General features: G+C 32.1%; 1 protein-coding gene across 2 annotated transcripts in view; it reads right to left on the reverse strand.

Annotated features, from left to right (window-relative positions):
• Positions 1 to 379: 379 nt before the first annotated feature.
• LOC139485639 (solute carrier family 4 member 11-like) overlaps positions 380 to 24,903 on the reverse strand; it is a 70,532-nt gene continuing 46,008 nt past the window's right edge. The window contains exons 8-19 of one of the 2 annotated variants that reach the window (XM_071270264.1): positions 17,809 to 18,018; positions 11,809 to 11,893; positions 10,639 to 10,761; positions 9,541 to 9,654; positions 8,762 to 8,968; positions 6,572 to 6,752; positions 5,411 to 5,517; positions 4,807 to 4,981; positions 4,203 to 4,376; positions 3,056 to 3,248; positions 2,630 to 2,799; positions 380 to 1,086 (exon numbers count right to left, since the gene is read on the reverse strand). In XM_071270264.1, the coding sequence (XP_071126365.1) occupies positions 1,026 to 1,086; positions 2,630 to 2,799; positions 3,056 to 3,248; positions 4,203 to 4,376; positions 4,807 to 4,981; positions 5,411 to 5,517; positions 6,572 to 6,752; positions 8,762 to 8,968; positions 9,541 to 9,654; positions 10,639 to 10,761; positions 11,809 to 11,893; positions 17,809 to 18,018 (1,800 nt within the window). In that variant the 3' untranslated portion in view covers positions 380 to 1,025. The remainder of the gene's footprint in view (positions 1,087 to 2,629; positions 2,800 to 3,055; positions 3,249 to 4,202; positions 4,377 to 4,806; positions 4,982 to 5,410; positions 5,518 to 6,571; positions 6,753 to 8,761; positions 8,969 to 9,540; positions 9,655 to 10,638; positions 10,762 to 11,808; positions 11,894 to 17,808; positions 18,019 to 24,903) is intronic. The other variant, XM_071270265.1, reaches the window with a different exon arrangement.

Raw genomic sequence — 24,903 nt, forward strand, 5'->3', positions numbered from 1 at the left:
TATATATTTTAGGAATGGCTGTAATGTTTTTTCTGTCTATGAAGAAATAAAATAAAAAATATGGTGCACACTGAATAACCCGCATAGCATGTATTTTAAAGTGTTCACCACATTTTTTATGTTATTTCGAATATTCTGAAAAAAATTGCAGTCATTTCTTATAATTTATTTTAAATTTCCATTTTAAGCAGGAGGAATTCATGAAAAAAATTGATGACGTCACGGTCACATGACAAAATTATGTCCATGAGCTGATAAACAAAACAATGTCAGCCAATCAGTAGACATGTTACATCCAAAATTAAACTACATATATATATATCAAATGTTTCAACAATATGACATCCATCCAAGGACATCAACTTCAATATATTTTCAATTTTTTTTTCTTACATCTATTCATAAATATCCTGAAAAAAATTAATGCATGAGATAACTTAAATGTATTTTTCAATATAATTCATTTCGCACAGATTTAAATCCTGAAAAACTGTGCTGTTCACCAAACTGTTGCAATTTTCTACATTGTTTTGATATTTTCAGAGATAAATACTCCTATTAAATACTTGATAACACTATTCTTTGTATCTTGTTCATGACTTTACAAATACATGTATCATCTTATGTATTTCATCAAATTCTGACAAGAAATAAAGGCTTGAGAGCACTAAGAGAATTGTCTATAGGATTTGTAAAGGGACATAACTCCTGTAAAAAATATATTAAGAGCTAATTTTTCAAGTAGTCTTTATATCAACCAAAAAAAACCTAACAAGCAAAGCAATTTTGTTGCATATAATGGTGCATATTGCAATATATGCTGTTTGTTTTTGATGTACATGTATTTTGTAAAAAAAATTCTAATAACTCTTTAAGACACAAAATCAATTCTTCTACACACTGCAGACAAAATCAACAAAACACTAAATAACATCAACAAGTATATAAACATGATAAAAATCAGTATAATAATTAGTCAATATAAATATCTGCATGTTCATATTCTGATCAACAGAATAAAATATTTAGTGGCTGTCCATAGCTTTCAGATATCTCTGGTCAACAAGATGAGGGATCACTTTATGTCTGTAAAAGAAGCCACACCACAGATATAAATATAAGACAATGTACAATGAACTGTGAAATCTGTATAAAAACTAGGGATGGCAACAAGTACTCGAGTACTTGGGTACTTGCTCGGAAGGCCAAGTACTCGAGTACAGTTTTAGTACTCGGATACTCGTTTGCCTGTTATACATATTGGGATATTTCTCTTCACATTTCCACTCACTTTAGTTCCGTTGAAATATCCCCTTCGTTATACTAAATAAAACCACTTCACAACATAAATATGTTTATCCTAAGGATACTAATTGTTATAGTAAGTACCAGAAACGTCCTTTCCTTCCAAAGGAATGTTTTCATGTGCACTACTTGTAACAAAAAATAGAAAGTCAAACAGTCTTTCGTCTGAAATTGTTGACAAGATCATATTGCTAAACAAGAACAAAATCAAATTGACCTGCCGTGAACCCTATGCAACTGATTAGAGACATTTTTAACGGTGTTTGTACATGTAAACCGATCAACACTTGCATGGATTAATTATTAACTCATCACAAGCCATAAAAACTATCCTTTGTTTGTTAATCAAGACTTCTATGTAAACGTGATTGGTATGATATGTACATTTAATTTAATTTGATTACTCTGTATTTGAAACTTAACTTTAACTGTTTAATTTACAATTTAAAGATAGGTGAAAGTATGTAAGCGACATTTAAACTCAAAAGTCGAAAGAAACTGACAACGTCATGGCTAAAAACAAAAATTCAGACAAACGATAGTGCAATTAAAGAAAACACAGAAAAAGTAAGACTGAGCAACAAGTAATTCAAAGACCGAGTACTTGAGTATCATGACCGAGTATCCAAGTATTAAATTTCATATCTTTTGACATCCCTAATAAAAACACTAATTTAGCATATGATAATTGACACACTGAGCTACAATTCAACTTGATGTGACCACAACTTCATGGGTTACTTCCTTTTAAAAATCAAGTCTATAACCTGAAATGGGACAGACAGCTAGATGAGTTTATTTGATGGATGAAAACAGACTAGAAAATATCAAGCCTCTTATAGGGTAAATGGATCATTAAAAACACAATCAGCTCATTTTCCTACTTTTTTTATTTTTTCACAAAAGTCTAGATTTCAAAGGAGATATTTTGCAAAGACACAAGTCTTACTCAAAACCAAACCATTATAGTATCATCCATTATTTGTTGATGAATAGGAAGGCAAAGCATTGAAGGAAAACAAATTTAGAGCTCACAAAATGGTACCAAGCTCCCCATACAGATAAACATGATAAATAAGACAACATCCAAAGAAAGAACAAAATTATATACAAGCAAATAAAGGAAACTATGACAATAAGGACTGATTGATTGATTGGTGTTAAATGCCACTTTCAACACTGTTGTGCTATTGTGGTCTCTGAGTTGTCTCATGAGCAATCATGCCACATCTTCTAATATTGGAGGGTTAGCAAAAGTTGTTGTTGAATGAGCAAATTTTGTAGTTTTATTCAAGCATTTTTTATTTACTTCTTCAAATATTACCTTAAAGGAATCAGCAGAAATATCAGAACAGGGAAGAACATTTTCAGATATGGATATGGTGCAAATCCTAGTCCACACAGAACCAATAGCTGTAGTAACTGTAGTACTGTAAACAGGTGCATCATTCTCTGGGGTACCCTTCTGATGTAATGGTTAGGTGGATAAGCATTCTAAATTGAAAAGAAAAAAAATTCACACTGAAAAAATTGTACAAAGCACTCAAATATCTGGCAATGACCTCAAAATAGTAAAATGAAGTTACTGGGTTACACATGTTACAGTATTATTAATTGTTGATTTTTAAGTAAAAATTATAAAGAAGGAAGTTAGATTAATGGACACCAGTTTTTATCATTGATGCTATCAAACACAGAAATATAAAATCAATGAAGTTATCAGAAGAAAAATTATTACTAGACTAATTACCTGTTCAGTAAAAAGCAACATAATTCTTTCAAACATCTGGTTCCCATACAGAGAAGTGATTCCAACGTACAGGAATAGTCCATATAACACAGGAGTAGGGATGTAGGACAGTACAGGAGTTATCAGTAGGGAGAGTCCAATCAGTATGTGGGAAAATATAGCTGTTATTCTTGTCTCTCTTACACTAACAAGTCTGTGCAAAGAAAAAAAACATCATTTTAATTTGAAACTAAGACCCCTTTTACACTGGAAAAAAAGATCGATCTTCACTGAGATTGATCTTTTCAAGATCGATCTTTGGTCTAATGTAAACGGGAAAGATTGATCTTCTATCAGACTTATAAATTCTACATTCAGAGGTGGTTTTAAAAAGATCGATCTTATTTGAATCGATCTTTCTTTTAGTGTACACGCTTTGATCGATCGCTAATGTAATATTTTGATATGCTCATGTTTGGCAAAATCGTGTTTTAAAATGATGGATGGAATAAGAAAAGTAAACATAGATTCCACTGTTTTTGGATTATCTTCTAAATCGATTAGTTCTATTTCTCTGCTACAAATCCTCATCTTTAAAGGCATTGACCATTCGATTTTTAGCCATAGTCTACACATAGATTTTTGTTTAATGACTTGTGATGTATGAACTAAAATAATAATTAATAAATCCATACGAAATCTTAATGAGCAAACTATATTCTACATCATTTTGCAGTGAATGTGAGATGCAAAATTTTCTTTTATAATCTATTTTTAGGATTATTTGTTTACAAAATATAAGGTAAGAAGGTCAGACAGATTCTTTTTATGTTGTAGTGTTAACGCACTGGATTAAATAAGATCATTCTCGATAGATCTTGCTTGTGCAATGTAAACGCGAACTGGTCTTTTTAAGATCGATTCAAATAGAGATTGATTCACTTTCATTGCCAGTGTAAACAGGGTCTAATTGAAAAGCATGCAATGCACATAGTTCACATATCTCTAAAAACAATCTTAACTTTCACATGAAGTGATTTTATTTAGGGTTTTTGTGTAAGCACTACATCTATAATGCCTATAAAACTGGTTTTTAGAGATTAAGTTTGAAATGTAAATCTAAGTACTGTAAATTCAGGAATAAAAACACATAAAGCTGTAGACATACATCTTATAAATATGTCCCTGATCAACTCTTTCCTCCACATCAGCTAGAGCTTGCACATGTAATGGTGAATGTGGAAGTGCTGCATGTACCCATGGGAATCCCAGTAAACTAAGGACAACATTGATTACTCCAATTACCAACAAATCCCAATGATATGCTGTTCCTTTCTTCATTCTAAAATGTAAGAAAATAATGTACTGCTTTTAGTATAATATCATTCATCTCTGTTATTTTTGTGTAGTAGGGTTTGCCTATGTGTGCATGTGGAAATCTTTTAAAAATTATTTGAATAGGCCACATTACTTGAGGAAAAACTGACTGCTTTTCTTATTTCAATTACAAAATTCGAAACATGTGGTACAAGCAATTACTGACAATAAAATCACTAGATTGTAGAGATTTAATTGTTCAAAGTTTAAAATAATATTATGAACAGTATTCTGAAAAACAACTTTTTGGGAGTCTATTTTTGCAGTATAACAGTTGAATACGATTGAATCTTTATTAAAACAGGTTGATGTATGTAGTCCTCCATTAAAACCGCAAAAATCAAATTATGTAAAAAGACAACTATCAGTTCTATGATTATACTTAAGGTATTTACTTGTTCTGTGGACCATTGACCAAAGCTGCTGTGATGTTTTGGTCCATGAAGAACAATAAAGATAAACAGAATCCTAATCCCATAGCTCCAAAAACAGCACCAACAGGAAGACTATAAAACGGCATCAACTGGAACATATCCGACCTCAAAGGACCAGCCTTGAAACTCTTTATCACTGAAACATATAATTATATAGAAAATTGTATTATTCTGCTTCTAAAAAAAAATTAAGTAACATTTAAATAGCAAGAGCTTGTGATGCATGCACATTAATAACAAGTCTCGTTGTCTGTTGTTGTTTTATCAGGTTAAATATCAAGAGTACAAAAAAGATGATTTTTATCGACTTCAAATAATTTATAAAAGGCAGATAAAAACATTTTTTACAAGGCAAAATTTGTTTATTTCAATATTGTAAATAACAATAACAGTTTTATACATGTAGTACAATTGTTATCTGCATAATAACTTTTGAAAACTTTGATTGATTATCATTGCCAACATAATCATTCACCAAAGTTTTTTAACGCAAGCAATATTTGTAGCAAGACGTAGTACGCCAAGTCTTGATACATTTACTTGCGTTTTAAAAGTCATTACTCACGTGTGACATCTTTAAAGGCTAAAGCACCAAACACACTCATAATAATAACAGAAACAGGAAGAGAATAATCTGCCAGCAGTTCTCTCTTGCCTGCATTTAAATATGGTCTGAAAAGAAAAATAACTTGGGATTTAGATTCAGGCTAAACATCTAAATTGTATTTGTATATCTTTTGTTCTTATATTCTATTGTTTTTTTTTAAAATCCGAATGAAAAACATTTACAATTAGTTGCTTTATACTGTCATCATGGTCATCTTCAAAACTCAGAAAAATAATACAGCTGTAATAAGGATATCTAGAACAATTAGTGTTCAATTATCAAAAGTACCAGGATTATAATTTAGTACGCCAGACGCGCGTTTCGTCTACATAAGACTCATCAGTGCCGCTCATATCAAAATAGTTATAAAGCCAAACAATACAAAGTTGAAGAGCATAGAGGATCCAAAATTCCATAAAGTTGTGACAAATACGGCTAAGGTAATCTATTCCTGGGACAAGAAAATCCTTAATTTTTCAAAAAATTCAAAGTTTTGTATCAGAAAATTTATAAAAATGATCTATTGCAAATTCATGCAGACTTCCTCTCATGATGGAGGGGCCTGATAGGTTATTTTCTTTCTTCATGATCGGGGCATTTTCGCTATCGTGATCCGTTTTTCTACAGATTTATTTTTTATTTGTATTTTCGTGATCCGTCATCATGGAAATTTATTTTCTGTGAATTGTGATTGACAAAAAATCAACTTGTGAATCTGATGAGACAACACCCCCCCCCCCCCCCCCCCCCCCCCATTACTTAGGCCCCTCATTATGCTGACAGCCTTAGCTGTATTTGGCTTAAACGCTCTTCATTTTGGCCTTTCTACTGGTTGTGATTCAAGTGCCGCTGAAGAGTCATTTACAGATTTTTGTCTGCAGTATAATTATATAAAGGTCGTATTTTGGAAGTGTTTTACATCAATAAATATTAAACTTAATAACAGTTTTATGTGAACTGGTACTCAACTTAGGTTGTACTATTCAGCTGTGTGGTAGGAAAACAGTACAAGGTCTCATCTCCTATGAAAGGCCTGTGATTTAAACATAATCATTATACTTTATAATGGTATGTGGCAACCATCACTTATTACAATAATCATTTTGTTAAAAAACTTACGTTTTTGTAAAATTGTATAACGTAACTCCCAACCAGAGAGTTCCTAAGAGTAATATTAAGTATAACAGACTAACATCTCTCTCACAGACTGTGATTATCGTTGTTGTTACATTAACTGATGTGTTAGTAGTCGTACTACTACTGTTGTTACACGCTGGAATGTTGTAATGGTTGGCAAAATCTGAAAATATATATTTATGCAGGCCTCTACAATAACTTTTTTTTCAACTTGTCCTGTAGGACAAAATTTACTTGTCCGAATGAAATTGTTACTTGTCCAAAATATTTCTATTAAATTTTTTTTTACATTTTTAGTTTATTAAAGGAGCAAAACGAATTTAAACAATATAACAAAATTTGATGTATTTCTTTTGAAATACTTTTCAAAAATATGAGTCAAGTACATCTGCGAAACTAGTCATGTCACAGGAATTAGGTTCTAGTTTTCATCAATGCCAGTCTCATCAGACTCTAAACATGAGGCACCATCTGATAGGCCTGTACACTCATTGGATTTGTATTCTGTTGGTTTTTTTTTAAGTTGAAAAAAGTTTATTCAAATGCAATCAATAAAAAGAAGAAGATAAGCCATGATAAGGTCTGATTGCCAATGAGACAACTCTCTGCAAGAGACCAAATGACACAGAAATTGACAACTGTAGGTCACCATATTGCAAGTATTGTTATTTCAAATCTGATTTTGTGAATTTTATGGTAAATAAAAAAAATGTTTTTGTGAAAAAAATTATTTATTATAAGGAACAGATTAAGGTAGCAAAATGAGGTACTGATTTATCTTGGTCCCGAAATGTCTCCTGCCTTGTCAAGCTGTCTATCAATCATGTGTACTAAATATGTCTCCTACGGTGCCAAATATTAAACTTGGAGCTGAATCTTTCGATGTGACGAACTGTCCTGTAAAGTTACCTTATCTACAAAGCGCATCATTGATTCGGATCAGTAAGACTGGTTTCTGAGAATAGTATACCTTTTACCTGATAAAAAGTACCTGACAAAGAACCAGTTAAAAATTATCGATTGCAAGTAAACATGTTGAAGAAAAAGGTTTTGCATTTGAATAAACAGAATACAGAAACATGTCAAATTAATTATTTGTTTTCTTGTTTTTTTGTTTATAATTACTTTGTTCATCAAAGTTGGATTAAATTTATTTCCTGCAGAATAATTGTACTTGTCCCGACAGACAAGCTTGATACAGCTTTTACTTGTCCGACCCTTTTTCCCTCTGGTACCGGACAATCGGACAAGCGTTATTGTCAAGGCCTGTTATGGGGTTGATGATTTAAATGTCCATTTTTATTGATTCCTGTTAAATACATACCGATTTTTCAGAGTTGACATAATAATTCTATCATGATCATATACATATTGTTCAAATATAAAATGGAGAAAATGGAAATAGGGAAGTTGTCTCTTTACAACCTGACCAAAGAGCAGATAACCCAGTTTCTTCTCAAAAGACTATTTTGTTCACTTCCTTATTTAAATGATCTCCCTTTGCTTATAAATTTTATTACTGTATTTTGATTATTACTAGAAGATGCCATCAAAATTGCGGTACAATAGGTCAAGTGTTAAAACAATAAGTTTTTAAATTTCACAGGCAATACTAAGACTGAGTGTAAAAGTGTATAAGACATGGATATAGATAACGTTCTAGGCATGTGGATATTTACTCAAAAATGGTGTTTACTATGGGAAAAAAATTGTTTCAGAGACAAATTTAGGAAGTACAAAACCCTACATTTATATGTCATATCACAAATATTTCCAACTTTGTCTGGTCTCAGAGGAGAGGGGCTCAATGAAATCAGTCTCTTCCTTTAGTAGTATAGATATCATCATAACAAGGAAACAAATTATGCAATAGATTTTTCCTATTCCATAAAGTTTCATTATTTAAATAAAACTAAATGTCTTGCCTTAACCTCTTTCAAGAACCATACATGTTCCAAACTGAATGCAATTATATGGTTTGAGCCTACATAAGAGATCCATTTAGGTAAAAGCAATCATTGCATTTTCTAAACCTTCTAACCTTCTGGTCTTTAAACACAGTCAAGACTGATTTCCTGTTATTTTTTATTCCTTCTTTTTTTGTTTGCCAATACAGCCATGTACATTTAGGAAGAATGGCTTTAAAAAGTCTAATGTTTATTGTGCACTTACTTTGTGCAGTATTTTTCAATGCATCCACAATGAAAGCTATAGATATAAACAAAGCAAATATTTCTTCTGATGATCTCGTTGACCACTGCATCAGTTTACTTAATCCAAACGATGAATAAAGGAACAGAAAAAAGCTATTCCATAGTCCAACACAAGTAAACATAGGCATAAATTCCAAACTAAAGTCTTCACAAATACTGTATATTACTGAAAACAGAAAATTTAAATGATAAGATAAACATGCAGTAAATTTACTGTCCTAAATAAGAAAAGCAAATAGGAAGATTTATTAATATGAATTACAAAAACTGTGTAAAATTTAATTGCAAGTTGAATGGTTATTTAGTTTTTTAAATACGGGTATATATCTTCTAGACAAAATGCATGGACTAATCTGACACACAAACTTCAGAGACTTACTTGTAATTTTAATGAAAGTTTCAATTTTAGATATATCAGTATTCAGGACTGAGTCATAAAACTTTAGGGTACAATTATCGTACACACATCAAGAAATCAACCAATCAAAATTATGGATTTGGTGTTTCAAGCACATATATTTTTTTGACTGAAAGGCCTGGCCTATGATTTTTTTCTAATTCTATTCTAGAATTTTTCACTGAATCTTTCATTCAAGCTTGTGCAAATATCGCAACTTTCTTATTCACATTAACCTCTAGATTTACACACATTAACATGTTTTTCACTGAACGATTGCATTTTCCTTTTGGTTTTATTGAAGATTACTTTAATAGTAGCGATTAATTTGTAAAACTTACTTTTTGTAAACAAAGCCAAAGGGGCTGTTGTCAGGAGTATAATTTGTGGTGTTCCTCCGAATACAGCAAAGAACAAACCACCAAATACCTGGGAATACAACACTTTCTGCACATCTGAAAAGATAAATCTATTAATAATTATTTCTATATGTGCTACACATGAATGTAACAAAGCTGTCACAGAAAATATGTCTTTAAAAATAATAATAAAAATTAAATATATCATCACTTCACATACATAGACAAAATTTTAATAATTTTTCAGCAACTATCATTATGATCATTAAATATGTGTAATGTCAGAACAATTTTCATGCTTGTTCAGTCATTTATTGACTGTGAGGTCACATGGAATATGAGGAACAGCAGTGAATTTTGTTTAGTTATTTACAGGCTAATTTTTTAAAGAAAGTAAGTGTTCATTTTAGATCTGTTTTTCCATGATAAAATTGCATTGTACTATTATTCTAATCAAAACATTTTTTCATGTTCTTTTATATTTCATTTTAAGACCGAATCATTGCATGGTTATAAATTTTATTCCGTCAAAAATCATTTTTATTCAATAATCATTATAAGTAAATCAATAACCAATTCTAAAAGAAAACTGCAATTCTATGAAAATATTCACAACTAAAACATTGAATTCATGAGTTATTCCCCTTGGATAAAATTTTACTCACAAAATGTAACAAATTTAATATCTAAAGGCTATTATATCTTTGCATTCAGAAAACATGACTTTCAATATTATATAAATAAGATGTGGTTTAAGGGCCAATAAGACAACAATCCAGCAAATTCCAGTTATGGTATCAGAAGATGTGATTATAAATCTTATTTACTTAAGGTCTGCATCATATCTTAAATTGTTTCTTATAATTTGATAATGAACTTTCAATTAGTGGAGAAATGAACTGATGTAAAAGAAAGATGATACCATGAGAGAAATGGTGTTGTCTGCTTTATTATTGGAACTATATGGTTTAGGATGGACCTCTTGGTGTCTACTCTCTTTTTAACAAGCGCTGTGCAGAGAACATGTGTCTTCAGATTTGAAAATTAACTAGAATTAAGAGTAATTTTCGATTTACTTACTTAAAGCACCATTAGTATTTTCATTATTCAGTACACCAAAAGCAATGGATGGCATCAGACAGGCAAAATACAGGAACAATGTTGTAGATATTGTCTTCTGTATTGTTTTATTTCCAGTAAATCCTGCATAAAGTAAATATAAAAATAAGATGATCTGGTATGATTTTCAAAGAGACAACTTTCAACTAGAGACTAACTGATTCAGAAGTAAGCAACTATAAGAGACAGTCAGGCATTAAACAATTATCAAAACCCATACCATTTAAAAACAGTATATAGCCTAATTCACTTTTATATATATTCTTGGAAAATATTAAAACTCTTTTTCTATTTAGTTCCAATTGAAATGTATAACTATTACATCAATCTTCAGCTGTGTTCTGTCCTTCCTTAGCATGCTAAAAAGCTTTTTTCTAAATCAATCTGTAAACTTACATATATTCCCTTTTTTTTAATTTTAATTTTTAAAGGGAGATAAGATCAATATTTCAAAAGATCAATAATTTCAGATTATCTCCCATGAAATTAAAGTCGGATAGGATTGTAAGTATGCTTAATTTTGCACCATGACTTTTCCAACTTTACTGTAGGTTTCTATAACAGTTTGTAAATCTTTCTGACCAGTTGAACAATTTGATTTGATAAAACAAATTGCAATTTGGTCAGAATTTTGAAAAAATTACAATAGATGGAGAGCAACACTTACAGTGTAAAATAATCTTTATCTTAATATGATTTGATATGTATTGATTTATTGTAAGTTGTTAATAATAATGCTAATATTCTATGCTAGAAATTTTAATATTAAAACAACTATGATATACTTCTAGACTACTCATTGACGACAAGTTTATGATTGCTTACAATTGCCCGAAAAAAAATAGCTTTCCATTTTTGCTCTAAAAGTTCATAAAATTGCATTGATATTTTTTTAGTATGTCAACTGTGTGATTGCAAATCCTCTATAACTGCAGTTTTTGATTTAATTATGATACTTTTAGATAAATTAAATTCAAAAGATCATCATCCTTTATTACATTGAAATAATGTCTCCAGGTATTTAATGTGGAATGCCATTTTTTTTTTTAAATTAAGCCTTTTATAGTAAAAAATTTAGAAAAACATATTTCTTCTATATATAAGTCATCTCTATAATATAATGCCTAGTACCATCAGTATAATCTGAGATATAATGTGGCAATCGTCTGTTTAAATCTTCTTTTATTCCCTGAAACAGCCTGCAGTTGCATTTTCTCTGAAAAATAAGTAGAATATCTAAGGATAAGCTGTGGTTCATTAAATTATTAAATGTTTATTCAAACATTATGATTTTTTCACCTAATTTTCTAAAGTATCTTCAAAGGTATGTCAGCTCAAAATATAATAAACTAGAGACTCTAAAGAGCCTGTGTAGCTCAACTTGGTCTATGTGCATATTAAATAAAGGACACAGATGGTTCATTACAATCTTCAGTTTTGGCGATGGTGATGTGTTTGTAGATCTGACTTTACTGAACATAACTGCTGCTTACAATTATCTCTATCTATAATGAACTTGGCCCAGTAGTTACAGTGGAAAATATTTTACAAATATTTTACAAAAATTTACAAAATTTATGAAAATTGTTAAAAATTGACTCTCAAGGGCAATAACTCCTTAGGGGTCAATTGACCATTTTGATCATGTTGACTTATTTGTAGATCTTACATTGCTGTACATTATTGCTGTTTACAGTTTATCTATAATAATATTGAAGATTATAACCAAAAGCTGCAAAATTTTCTTTAAATTACCAATACAGGGGCAGCAACCCAATAACAGGTTGCCTGATTGGTCTGAAAAATTTCAGGGCAGATAGATGTTGACCTAATGAACAATTTAATCCTCATCAGATTTACTCTAAATGCTTTGGTTTCAGAGATATGAGCCAAAAACTGCATTTGAGCCTATGTACTATTTTTAGTTAAGTCGGCCATCTTGGTTTGTGGGAGGGGCCATCACACACATTTCTTAAACTTAATACCTTAATGATTATGTGGACTAATTTGGTTAAATTACAAAGCCACATATGAAGGATCAGAGACTCAGGATTCCGATACCTACTCTTTACAGTCTGGGATAAAATATGTTAAAGTTGACACAGAAAATACACAACGTAAAAACCCCTCCAGTTAATTTCAGAGGAAAAGTTTTTGTGAAAGATCACCAACATTTATGAAAAATTGTTAAAAATTGATGTTCTATTTTTAGCCATGGTAGCCATTTTGGTTGGTTGGCCAGGTCACCAGACACATTTTTAAAACTATATAATCCAATGATGATTGTGGCCAAGTTTGGTTTAATTTGGCCCAGTAGTTTCAGAGGAGAAGATTTTTGTAAAAGCTAACGACAAGGATTTGTATAGTAAGAAGGATTGGAATCTCGCGGTTTATCGTAATCTCTTCCGCGGCGAGACTTCGGTACTCGCCACTATTACTACTACTACTACTCGTCACTTACGATATCGGAACGTGATTTTTTGTACACATGCATCGAGTTGTGTTCTTATTTTTGTCACGTATAGACAATGTTGTAATGGTTAAGGACATTATTCATTCTTAAACGTAATAATTGTTGATTTTCACTCACGTTTCAATTGACGAAAAAGCATAATTTAACTGTTTTATTTGATGGACATTGTAATGCAATGTGTATAACGGCAGTTGACAATGTGTTTGTATGTTAACTTCTGTAATTTTTTATTTGCATTTTCAGTCAATTGTCAAAGAAATTTAAAAAAAATCTTATTCTTGTAAATTATGTCATTATAGTTATATGCGAATTTGCATCTTCGGAAACTCTTTCAATCTCGGGAAACAGGTGCAAAACATTTTTTGTGGCAAAAAAAGAACTGACAACACATTTCAGGACGAATTACTGCATTGCGTTTTATATACATAGTGGCTAGTCATTATCATAAGTTTGGAACAAGTACTGTTAAAGAGGGAGCCCACTGGTAAACCCTATAAAACTGCCTCTGCATGTTACTGTAGCCGGTTTCAATCATCATAAACATATATAGGCATAAAAGAAACGTTAGCCAGTGTGTTATAAATTATCAATGCAAGCAAAATTTTTTAATTGTACTAATAACATTACATCTTTAAATGCACTTCTGTTTCTTATCAGAGTACTTTCATCAATTTGTGCATGAATTTGATAGGGCAATTTTATAGTGTCAGCTCTCTGTCATACATGTCATACATGTATAACGGCCTCTCAAGTAGTCAGTCATGGAATTATTCCTGGTTATGTATTATTCACGTATAATACAGAAATTAACTTGAAAAGAGCGACTTGTCATATATCAAAGAAGACTATCTTTTTCTGATTGTACATTGATACACTTTCATATGAGGTACGCAACAGCAGTTTACATCAAGTATTAAAACAAAAGTAATACTTTTCTGTTTGTAACTTTCATGCTTGGTAGGTCTAAACTGTAGTGTCTATAGATATTTATCAATAAATGTCTTTGTAAACATAACTAAAATGTTTCTTGTCTAACAGAAGATACTTTTTGTACAATTTTGCCTTGTATTGACTTTATAGCGCACAGTTACTAATATGCATGTACAACACTGACTTTTGTCTATCAAGGAAAGATGAATAATTGCTTACCGGTACTTCAACATCATTTGAACTTTGGTGAACTGCGCTGTCTCATTCGATTGACAATCATACCACATCTCTTTACTCTTAGGTCTTAACTTCAAATTTGGTATAAAAACTATTTTTACAATAAATGTCTTTGTTAAGACGTACATGATAACTATAAAATGGTTATTGTCTAACAGAAGATACTTTTTGTACAATTTTGCCTTGTACATGTATTGATTTTATAGCTCACAATTACGAATATACTGTATAATACATGTAAAACAATTTTTGTCTATCAAGATAAGAAATAACAATAGATTGAATAATTGCTTACATCAACATCATTTGTTTCTTTGGTGAACTGAGGGGTCGCATTCCATTGGCAATCATACCACATCCCGCATCTCTTAACTCTTATGTCTTAACTTCAAATTTGGTATAAAAACAATTTTTTGTGCATGTATTATGTATGGGCTGTTGGTTTCATGTGATAATATTTACCGACCTGCTATGCTGCATGGGTTTTGTTGATGGTGATTGACATACATTCATTGATTCAATCATTGTACATGTAGACTACTAGTTTTTAAAATCTTCATTTGATATTGAATGGATAGTTGTCTCATTTCAATCATATCCCATGTCTCCTTGCTTATTTTACTACACATACATGTACATCGTCAATATACACTCAACACCAAGCAGATTTGAAGTATTAAATGAATCTGGCATGTAATGGAATTTAAAAGAAGATGTTCAATGATTTATTTTTATATTAAAATATAGAAATAATCCAATTTAACCCAGGTATCACATGATCATCTATCAAGTCACTATCAAAGTTCCCTACACACAAAGCGTAGCTTTCAAGTTTAGGTAGAAAAGATTAAATGTTAATGATCCAATGAAACATTGTTGGTATATCCTCCATAAATGATATTCAGAGGAACGTTCTGGTCAAAAGTGGCATTCAGTTGTACACTAGTATTTCTATTTCTATTTGAAGGCATGCCATATATATCATGTATATATGTTAGTCCACATGATAAGTGCATGAATGGCCAACGAATCCTTGTGCCTAGACTTTTCTTCTTAACATTCACCAGTTTGAGCATTTTGGAAAATACTGAAAAAAAGGTGTAATATAGTTACATGTGGCATTAATAATACAATATCATATGGCTTAAACAATTCCAATATCAAATATGTCGTTAACAATAGCAATACTACCTCAAGATCTCTGCTCGAATAATTATATTTGCAAAATTTATGTTAGATTTCTATGGGTTTATGCATATTCAGGAATAATTTAGATTTGTAGCAATGTTTCTATTGTTTTAAAATAAAATATTTTGCAATATTGTAGGATCAAAAGATGTCGCAAACAAACAAAAAATCAAAAATAACAATAAAAGGAATAAATGTTAGATAACAGAATATCCTTTATATATTATATATATAAAACTCTAACTGGACTTGACTGAAGTATAGTTTAGAGCAGTTCGGTCTAGAAAAGATAAAGCTCAGGTACATTTGTAATGCACAGGTTTAAAAAAATTATGATGTCTTGCTATTTTAATTATTTGCTTTGACGCCGTTAAAGGAAAAAATCTTGCAAGGCTATTTTGATTTTTGCTTTGACACCGTTGCAGGAAAACATCTTTCATTGCATTGTTGGATTTGAAGTTGTTGCAGGAAAACATTATTTAACCTAGCAAAATGCCATAATTAATTGGACTTAAATTTGTAATGCATGTGATATGTGGTATAAACAGATAGAGAAGAAGGGAGTCCATAATAATAACATGCATAATAAAAGGGGGGCAGTGATTTATAATGAAGACCAAAACAGCACTACCCATACATCATTAAAGGCATTAATGTAGATGAGCTGTGTTGGTGTATTATTATTTTGATGTCAGTAAAAATGTACATTCATTTGTACACAATGTACGTTCACAATACCATGATGCTGGTAAACACTGAGCTGAACATTGAAAATATTACCATCCATGCATTGTCCCTTTCCACATCGGCAAAGGCAAATCTATGGAGTTTTCTATGGAACATGGCTAGTTAAAATTGATGTAAAACTATTTCAAAACACATGGTTTAACGATTTCATTTCGGTATAAACAGGAAGGAAGTATCAGATTATTATGACAACTGGATCCCCTCCCAATTTAGGCCTGGTAAATTGCGATTCAACTGAGAACCACATTGATGTTTAAAGACAGAAAAGTATCACAATTCCCTTATTTAGCGATTTGAGCTTTCTTCAATACAGTTTATCACCAATGTTTTACGTTTGTAAACATGTTTGAACATTAATATAGGCCAATTGAAGAACTTTATTCATTTTTCCCAAGCCACCCCCATTTTCGCTCCAGAACGTCATTTTTGTTGTAATCAACTCAAAGAAACGTAAAAAAATAGGAAAACTAATGCATCAATCACTACGAAATTTACTCAATACACGAAGAAATCATACATCTATCAGAAAATATAAATTTTATCACTCATCTCCATTTTTTGAGGAAGGAGTATAAAAATAGAAAATAATGATAGGACTGCCCAATAGGCGGGATAGGGTGAGGTCACTTCGGTCGATATGCAAATTAATTCTATGGAGCCGTGTATTCTTACTGCGATCGTAAAAGTTATTCATAACACCAGAACCATTTTAAACTTCTTATTTCAAGCATAATATTTGATAAATATAGATTGTAGATACTTACATATCGATGTCTATTTGTTTAGGTGATGCAAATGTCAGCCATTAATCAGAGCTAGTTTAGCATTTTCCAGATGCATCACGGGTAATCTCACAAAATCTCGCGCCGCAGAAGATATTATACTACAGTCTATGCAAAAGCCCACGAGATTCCAATCCTTCTTACTATACAAATCCTTGCTAACGACAACAGATGACGATAGACGACAGATGCCAAGTGATGAGAAAAGCTCACTTGGCCCTTTCAGCCAGGTGAGCTTAAAATGGAAAACTGGTCTAAAACCATAAATAACCAGATTACAAGTACTGTTGTCATATAGCAGTTCATAATTTAATTTATCAGAAAGCACATGAAAGGGTTTCCAACAGAAGCTTAACTCAGTATTTGGGGTAAAAAAGTTTGTGTTAAAAACACCAAGAGAGTACAAAATGGTGCTAAAAAGTTCTACAAAGCCTAAGTAAAAATTACCCAATTTTCTTTATGATTTTCACTTATTTTACTTAAAAATAAAAGACAAATTTGGTTTACTCATCTGGTCCAATAATAAATTTATGTTACTATCATTTCTACTAAATATAGTTCTACTCCTGTCAAGAGCTTAAGTATTTGGATATTTGCAAAACAGGGACAAAACAAAACAATGTATCATTTGGTATGAAATAAGATGAGTGGACATGATAATTAGATGAGAATATTACATTACCAGTTGCATCAAATGTGTGATAATATTTGCCATGAGTTGCAGGTCAACTGGTGATCCCATCAAATAAAGAATCTACAAAGATATATACTAACTGTATCACTAGGTTTTTCATTTATAGCCAGTGGTATCTTGTGTGCAGTGTGAGACATTCTTTGTCTGTCTGCTAATTCTTTAGTCTGATCTTCCAGTAACTTTTTGAATTCTTCCTCTGTGTTAGCTCCCAGTAACTGCAGGCGGAAATAAACATCAGAAAATAATGTGGCAAAAGTTCTTCCTGTTTCCAATTCATTCTTTGTTCCTTTCTGAAAGTAAGAGAACACTTTTAATTTTGTATCATTAAACTGGGTCCATTTTTTTTTTTTAAAATTAGAGGCACAAGCAGTTTTGTTACTGATGATAAAATCTCATAAATCTATTAAAGCAGTTATCTTAATGTTAGCAAGTTAAGGGTTTTTGGTTAACTTGCTTGCATTGTTTGTATCAATGTTAGATCAAGAGTTATTGGAAATTGTTGATTGTTTACTATAAGGTATCAATCTGTAACCTACGCCTTCAAAACACAATAATTAATAAACTGCCATATTTAAGCATCATAACAGACAGAGAGAAAACAAGAATGTGTCCTCAGTACACGAATGCCCCACTCGCACTATCATTTTCTATGTTCAGTGGACCGTGAAATTGGGGTAAAATCTCTAATTTGGCATTAAAATTAGAAAGATCATATCATAGGGAACATGTGTACCAAGTTTGAAGACAATTGGACTTCAACTTCATAAAAAACTACCTTGACCAAAAACTTTAACCTGAAGCGGGACAGACGGACGGACGGACGGACGGACGCACAGACCAGAAAACATAATGCCCCTCTACTATCATAGGTGGGGCATAATAAAACTGACGAATATACGATATGTTTATGATATATCCATGCATTGGTTCAAGAATTGGATAAACATTTTTTGTCACCAATCACTCGTTTCATATGACTTTAAGTTCTGTATTTTTGACCTTATCAGACATAATGCATCCTACAATTTTCACATTTAAAGCCTGAATTTATAAGATCTTTTTCAATTACAGTTTATAGAAGCAATAAGCCAATATATATATAACTTTTTAATGAAAAGCAGGTCTGCATCATAGCATCTTAACAATTTAGTCCTTGCTTCATTATACTCATAGACATGACATACAGATATCTTTTCCAAATTAAGTGAATAATAAATCTTTGTAAGAATTTGCTTCGCATGACATGGTTTAAATTGAAATGGATTTATTTTATACATTAATAAGGCTGTTTTGTGGCTCTTTATAGCTGACTATGCAGTATGGACATTGCTCATTGTTGAAAGCTGTCAAGTGACCTATAGCTGTCAATTTCTGTGTCATTTAGTCTCTTGGCGAGAGTTGTCTCATTGGCAATCATACCACATCTTCTTCTTTTTTATATTTGTCAATGTTGGCTTTACTTTGTGATAAGCAATAATTGACTAGACCTCCATTGTTTGAATAAAGCAGGTGATAAAAAATATTCTTGTGATCTCATCAATTGAAGCCTATTCCCCATCAAATTCAACATTTCTGACATTTCAAGGACCTAGCACATCTTACAATTTGTAGTTCCCATATTGTAACATAAAAATTTCACATTAAACAGCATGTGCTAGGCAGTGAAGCTATTTTTTACAGTCAACAGGTGATACTATAGTTTAAACATATAATGAACTTATCAATTATTGAAAATTGCAGTAGAAAATTAAATTTAAAATAGTTTAAGTTTGTTTAACATCAATTAAACACTTTTGTCAATAATTGCTTTAGTGAATTATTAATTGTGTGTCTTGTTTTATCATTAAGCCTATTAATTTGTTTGGCAGTTTGAAAATATATCAAATTATTATTTTTCCCTATTCTGACAAACATGAAGAAGAAAAAACCATGTAACATTATGTAATTTATTTAAGAATTAAATATCTGAAAAAGAATGATGACGTTGAAAGCAAGTAATTAATCACATTTGCATGAAGCATTTCTTGCTAAAAATGTAGCTCCTCATTAATTTGCCTTTATTTACATAAAACTTATATAAGGCCAAACAAACAAGTGAAACTGCGAGCTACTGCTCACTGATGATACCCCAGCCGCAAGTGGATAATATTAATAGTGTAAAAATATGCAAGTGTTCGGTAAACAGGAAATTAATGAGTGATCATGACTCTGATAGTCCGGCGGCTTTGTAAAAAATTGTGCACATCCTGTTACAAGCATGAAATTTGGCATAGACCTTCCTCAACTATTACTCTTTTATTTCAGATAGAGAGGCATTTGAAAAAAAATGTCTCACTTCCGGTAAAATCCAAAATGGCGGACGTTATACTTAAATCAGCCCAATATCGAAGACTAGCTTGTAAAAATGTCCTATTAGCATGCTACTATCATAATATTTGGTACAGACCTTTGTGTTTTACTACTTTTGGATAAATTAAATAGATTAGATGTCTTCAGAAACCCCACTTCCGGTTAAAATCTAATATGGCGGACATTGTACTTAAATAAGCTTATTTTTTAGGGAGGGTAATTGAAATGTGTTTTAATGTATTGCTACTATAATTACATTGTGTATGAACCTTTCTTTGGTGCTTCTGATGGAGACAATGTATAAGACATATGTCTTAAAAACCCTTACTTCCGGAAGTATCCAAAATGGCGGACAGAGAAATATCAATTTTTTATTCAAATTTTCAACTTTCTTCAAAATGTAAAGAAAATGATTTTATTTTGTGCTGGTCATTAAACTTTTGGCTTTAAGTTATCCCCAAAACCACTTATTCTGGCATGTTGTAAATGCTAAGATATAAAGTTGACACTTCCTGTAAAAATATGACGTAAATTTTAAAGATGAGTCCTCAATCTATTTCTTCGATGTAGAGTTTTGGATAGATTGATTTAAACAAAATAAAATCACTATAGTACTAAAAATATTTAAAACTACTTCTATTTGGCCAAGAATACATGCTTATTCACAATCACCACCACATGCACACAAGGCAGTGCACGGGAGACCCGATTTTACACATTAATCAAAGCGCTGTAAACGCTGAAAGGCAGTTAACCAAAAACCAAGGCAACCGTAATTATGAAAACTGTGGCAATGTTGCCTCAACATTAAACATTCATATATAGTACATTCATGTGTATCTAATGATTTATTTATTAAGGCAAATAATTTATATGTTATCAAGGTTTCAAAAGCAATGCATATATCAATGTATATTTTTTATGGTGAGTCTGCAGTGGTACAAGTTCCCAATGATTGCAGTTGTTCTACTTGGTAGTTAACCTTGGTTTTATTTGACTGCTAGAAGTTCAATTTGACGTAGTATGAACATGTAATACATGTAGTATGAATGGACTGGTTTCCCTGGAAAGAAAACTGAGTTTGTGTTCTATAGTACAAAGTTATGAGACACGAATCAGACAAATGTTCACTACAACAGGGATCAAAGATCAGGTCTGACTGACTTGCCCATAGTAAATGTAAATGATTTGTTATTTTGTCCCATACATATGAATATATATAATATAGGGGTGGGGATCTCAACCGTTTTCAAGTTCTCAAACAGGTAGGGGTAGGCAGAGGATTTAGGGGGCAGGGGGCCCGGCCCGCCCCCCCCCCCTTTTTGGGAAAAAATTTGGTTGCTTATATAGGGAATCACTGGAGCGGGCCCCTCTTAGGTCAGTCAGTGGGCCCCACTTATGAAAATTTCTGGATCCGCCACTGGGGGTAGGGTGACCCTATGGACTTCCCCTACATTTCGTTTTATTTGTTATATTTTCCCATCCATGAATATATATGGTTTTGGGGTGGGGATCTCATTGGTTTCCAAGTTCTCAAACAGGAAGGGTATGGTGACCCAAGGGACTCCCCCTATATTTCATTTAACTAGTTATAAATTTGATCCATACATGAATATTTATTGTTTTGGTGTGGGGATCTCGACCGTTTCCAAGTTTTCAAACAGGAGGGTTGGAATGACCATAGGGACTTCCCTTATATTTCATTTGATTTGTTATATTGTCCCATACATGAGTATATATGGTTTAGGGGTAAGGATCTTGACCATTTCCAAGTTCTCAAACAGGAGGGTGAACAGTGAACTCAGGGACTCCCCCTATCTTTCATCTGATTTGTTATATTGTCCCATACATGAATATATATGGTTTAGGGATGGGGATCTCGACCATTTTTAAATTCTAAAACAGGAGGGGTGGGGTGACCCCTAGCGACTCTTCCTATATTTCATTTGATTTTTCATATTGTCACAAACATGAATATATATGGTTAAGGGGTGTGGATCTCGACCGTTTCCAAACAGGAAGGGGTGGGGTAACTCCAGGGACTCCCCCTATATTTCATTTTTTATTTATTATATTGTCCTATACTTGAATATATGCAGGGGCGGATTCAGACGGGGGAGGGTTGCGGGCTTGCACCCCCCTTAAATTTGCAAAGCATGGGTTGTTCTCAGCTTAATAAAGAAAATTCCGATAATTTTACCTCAATTTTATTTTTTTAAGCCTCGCTCTACTCGGCGAAAATTTAAGTTTGCGCCCCTCCTAACCTAAAATCCTGGATCTGCCCCTCATATGGTTTAGAGGTGGAGAGCTCGACCGTTTCCAAGTTATCAAACAGGAGGGGGTAGAGTGGCCCAAAGAATGCCACCTATATATCATATGATTTACTTACATTAAGGTATATATAATATAGTTGCATTATTTGTGAAAATAAAGAATGAAACTTTCAGCTACTTTAATTGACCCTTCAAAATTGAGAAAAAACAAATAACCCCTCGAAATTGCAGTAATATGTTTACACTTTAAAAGCATCTCACATGCATTATCATCATTTATCATTTATAAAGAAAATTTAGACTGTGACCATGAACATGTATATTGTTAGATATACTGTTCCCAGCTGTCACGTTGTATTGAATTTTTAAATTAAAATTTATCAAAAAGTAATTTTTAGTTTCTGAATAAAATATTTTTCTGCTTTTTCTTTCTTTTACATATGTCTTTTGGTTTACAATACTAGTGTTTATATTCATTTACCATGCATAGATGTATTTTTTCACCTGCTTGGATTTATTTTGTAAATGATCGTCAAACCCGGAATTACCCTTATCCGCTTCCGGAATCGGATCCGATTTTGTAAAATTTTGTCTGCACGGCCACCATTGTTATGTTTTTGTCAATCAGATACGATTTTACTCAAATTTATACAATATTTGTCGGCGATTTTCTGTATAAAGCTAGCGGTTGAACAAAATGAACATCGCCGTCATGAATAATAATGATAAAAATAAGTTTTTAGCTCGTTTAATTGGAGACTTTGGTGAACATGAACATGTAATGTTGTTTTTGTCAATCAGATACGATTTTACTCAAATTTATACAATATTTGTCGGCGATTTTCTGTATAAAGCTAGCGGTTGAACAAAATGAACATCGCCGTCATGAATAATAATGATAAAAATAAGTTTTTAGCTCGTTTAATTGGAGACTTTGGTGAACATGGTGAAAAGGTTTGCAAAGTAATTTCTTATTTTCTTTCAAATGTAAGGCAACTACGTCGGGCGTAGCTAGAAACCAACTATCCTAGTCGAAATTCCGCTTGCAAAAGTGGAAGGTCTCGGACCACCGCTAATTTGCACACCTGCCTCCAAATTGAAAAGCTACGAAAATTTCTTTTTTCTAATTTGAAATTGCCGCCAACAGCATGAACAGTTGAATTATATAATAGACTACTGACGTAATTGTACTACGTATTGATGACAAACAATATTCCTACGACTTTTGTCATTTGGGAAATCTAAACTGCTTGTCTTCAGAAATTTTCGGCGATTAAATATTTCATACAATTGTTCTTTGACATCTTTAATTAATAGCTAAAAGCACAAGTCATAATGAACTACACAAGGATTTTTAATAAGCACTACTTCCTATGTGTAACTTTAAAACTTTTGGATAAATCGACGATCATTTAAGGTTTTTCTGGTCATTTTTTTTGTAATCCAGAATAAAAAGTATTAAAAAAGTGTTCAATTAGTTATATATAACATAGTAACAAGCTAGATAATAACAATGGAAAGTATTTCAGGATTTATTGGGTAGAACACAAATCTAGGGTGCTCGCATAATGCAGCTTAACTGCATAAAAATAACCGTGGCATCCTTTCTTACATCCATAATGTACAAGCTTCTGAAAAAATGATGAGGTCTCAGAAAGAGTTTTTTTTTAAAGGGACCCTCTTTGTCCCTTCGCAATCCATTAGTGACAAGACTAGGTAACATAAGAGTCAATCCAAAGCTCATCTCACTAAACACCTGCATTAGTATATTACACGTTTTACATGCTTGAAAAGACTAGAACAAGTCGTGGGAATAGCCTCACTTAAAATGAGATTTCCCTTTTGTGCAAAAATTGACTTTCTTGGTTCGTTAATCATGTTAGATCTGATAAGTTTGTACAGTACAACCCCGGTGATTTAGGCTGATCAATCATCATCCTTTATGTTAAAGTCACATCTTCAAATACCATTAATGTCTCCCACGCAGTCTTTTTTTTCCTTTTCAAGCAAAGAGAGAACAGTATCACAACCCGTCATAAGGTATTGGTCAGAAATAAAAGTGTGTGATCACTCATTGCCTAGTGCATTTGAAAGGCCATTGATAGATATTAATCGAAAGATTTTTGCCTCCCCAAATACAATCAATAGTTCGTCTGCCCCTTTGTTACAGAATAGCGAAATACTGGTAGTTTAAAAGCTGCTAAAAGAAGCAAGGGCAACATTTAGGGGAAAGGGAATACACAGACGAACCCAGGATTAAAAACATCCTCAAAGATGGGAAAGTTTTCTGAGAGATGACGACAGTAAGAAAGAACTTTTAAGTTTTCATTCACAGGAGCTTGCTCAATACAATTTTGAGTACAAGGTAGTTGAAGCAACAAATTCTCAGGATGTTTAGTGTTATCCACCACTTGATGATGTTTCAAGTTTAGCACCATGTTTACACGAAGAGACTGACACTAGAATCAAGATAGATGTGTCTGATGCAGTGAAACATAGACTTAACTGAGTCATGACTCAAACAGTCGATACTGATGTCATTGCTGTTTCGCT

The sequence above is a fragment of the Mytilus edulis genome, chromosome 8 (genome assembly GCF_963676685.1).
Source record: "Mytilus edulis chromosome 8, xbMytEdul2.2, whole genome shotgun sequence".
In the NCBI taxonomy this organism is placed as follows: domain Eukaryota; kingdom Metazoa; phylum Mollusca; class Bivalvia; order Mytilida; family Mytilidae; genus Mytilus; species Mytilus edulis.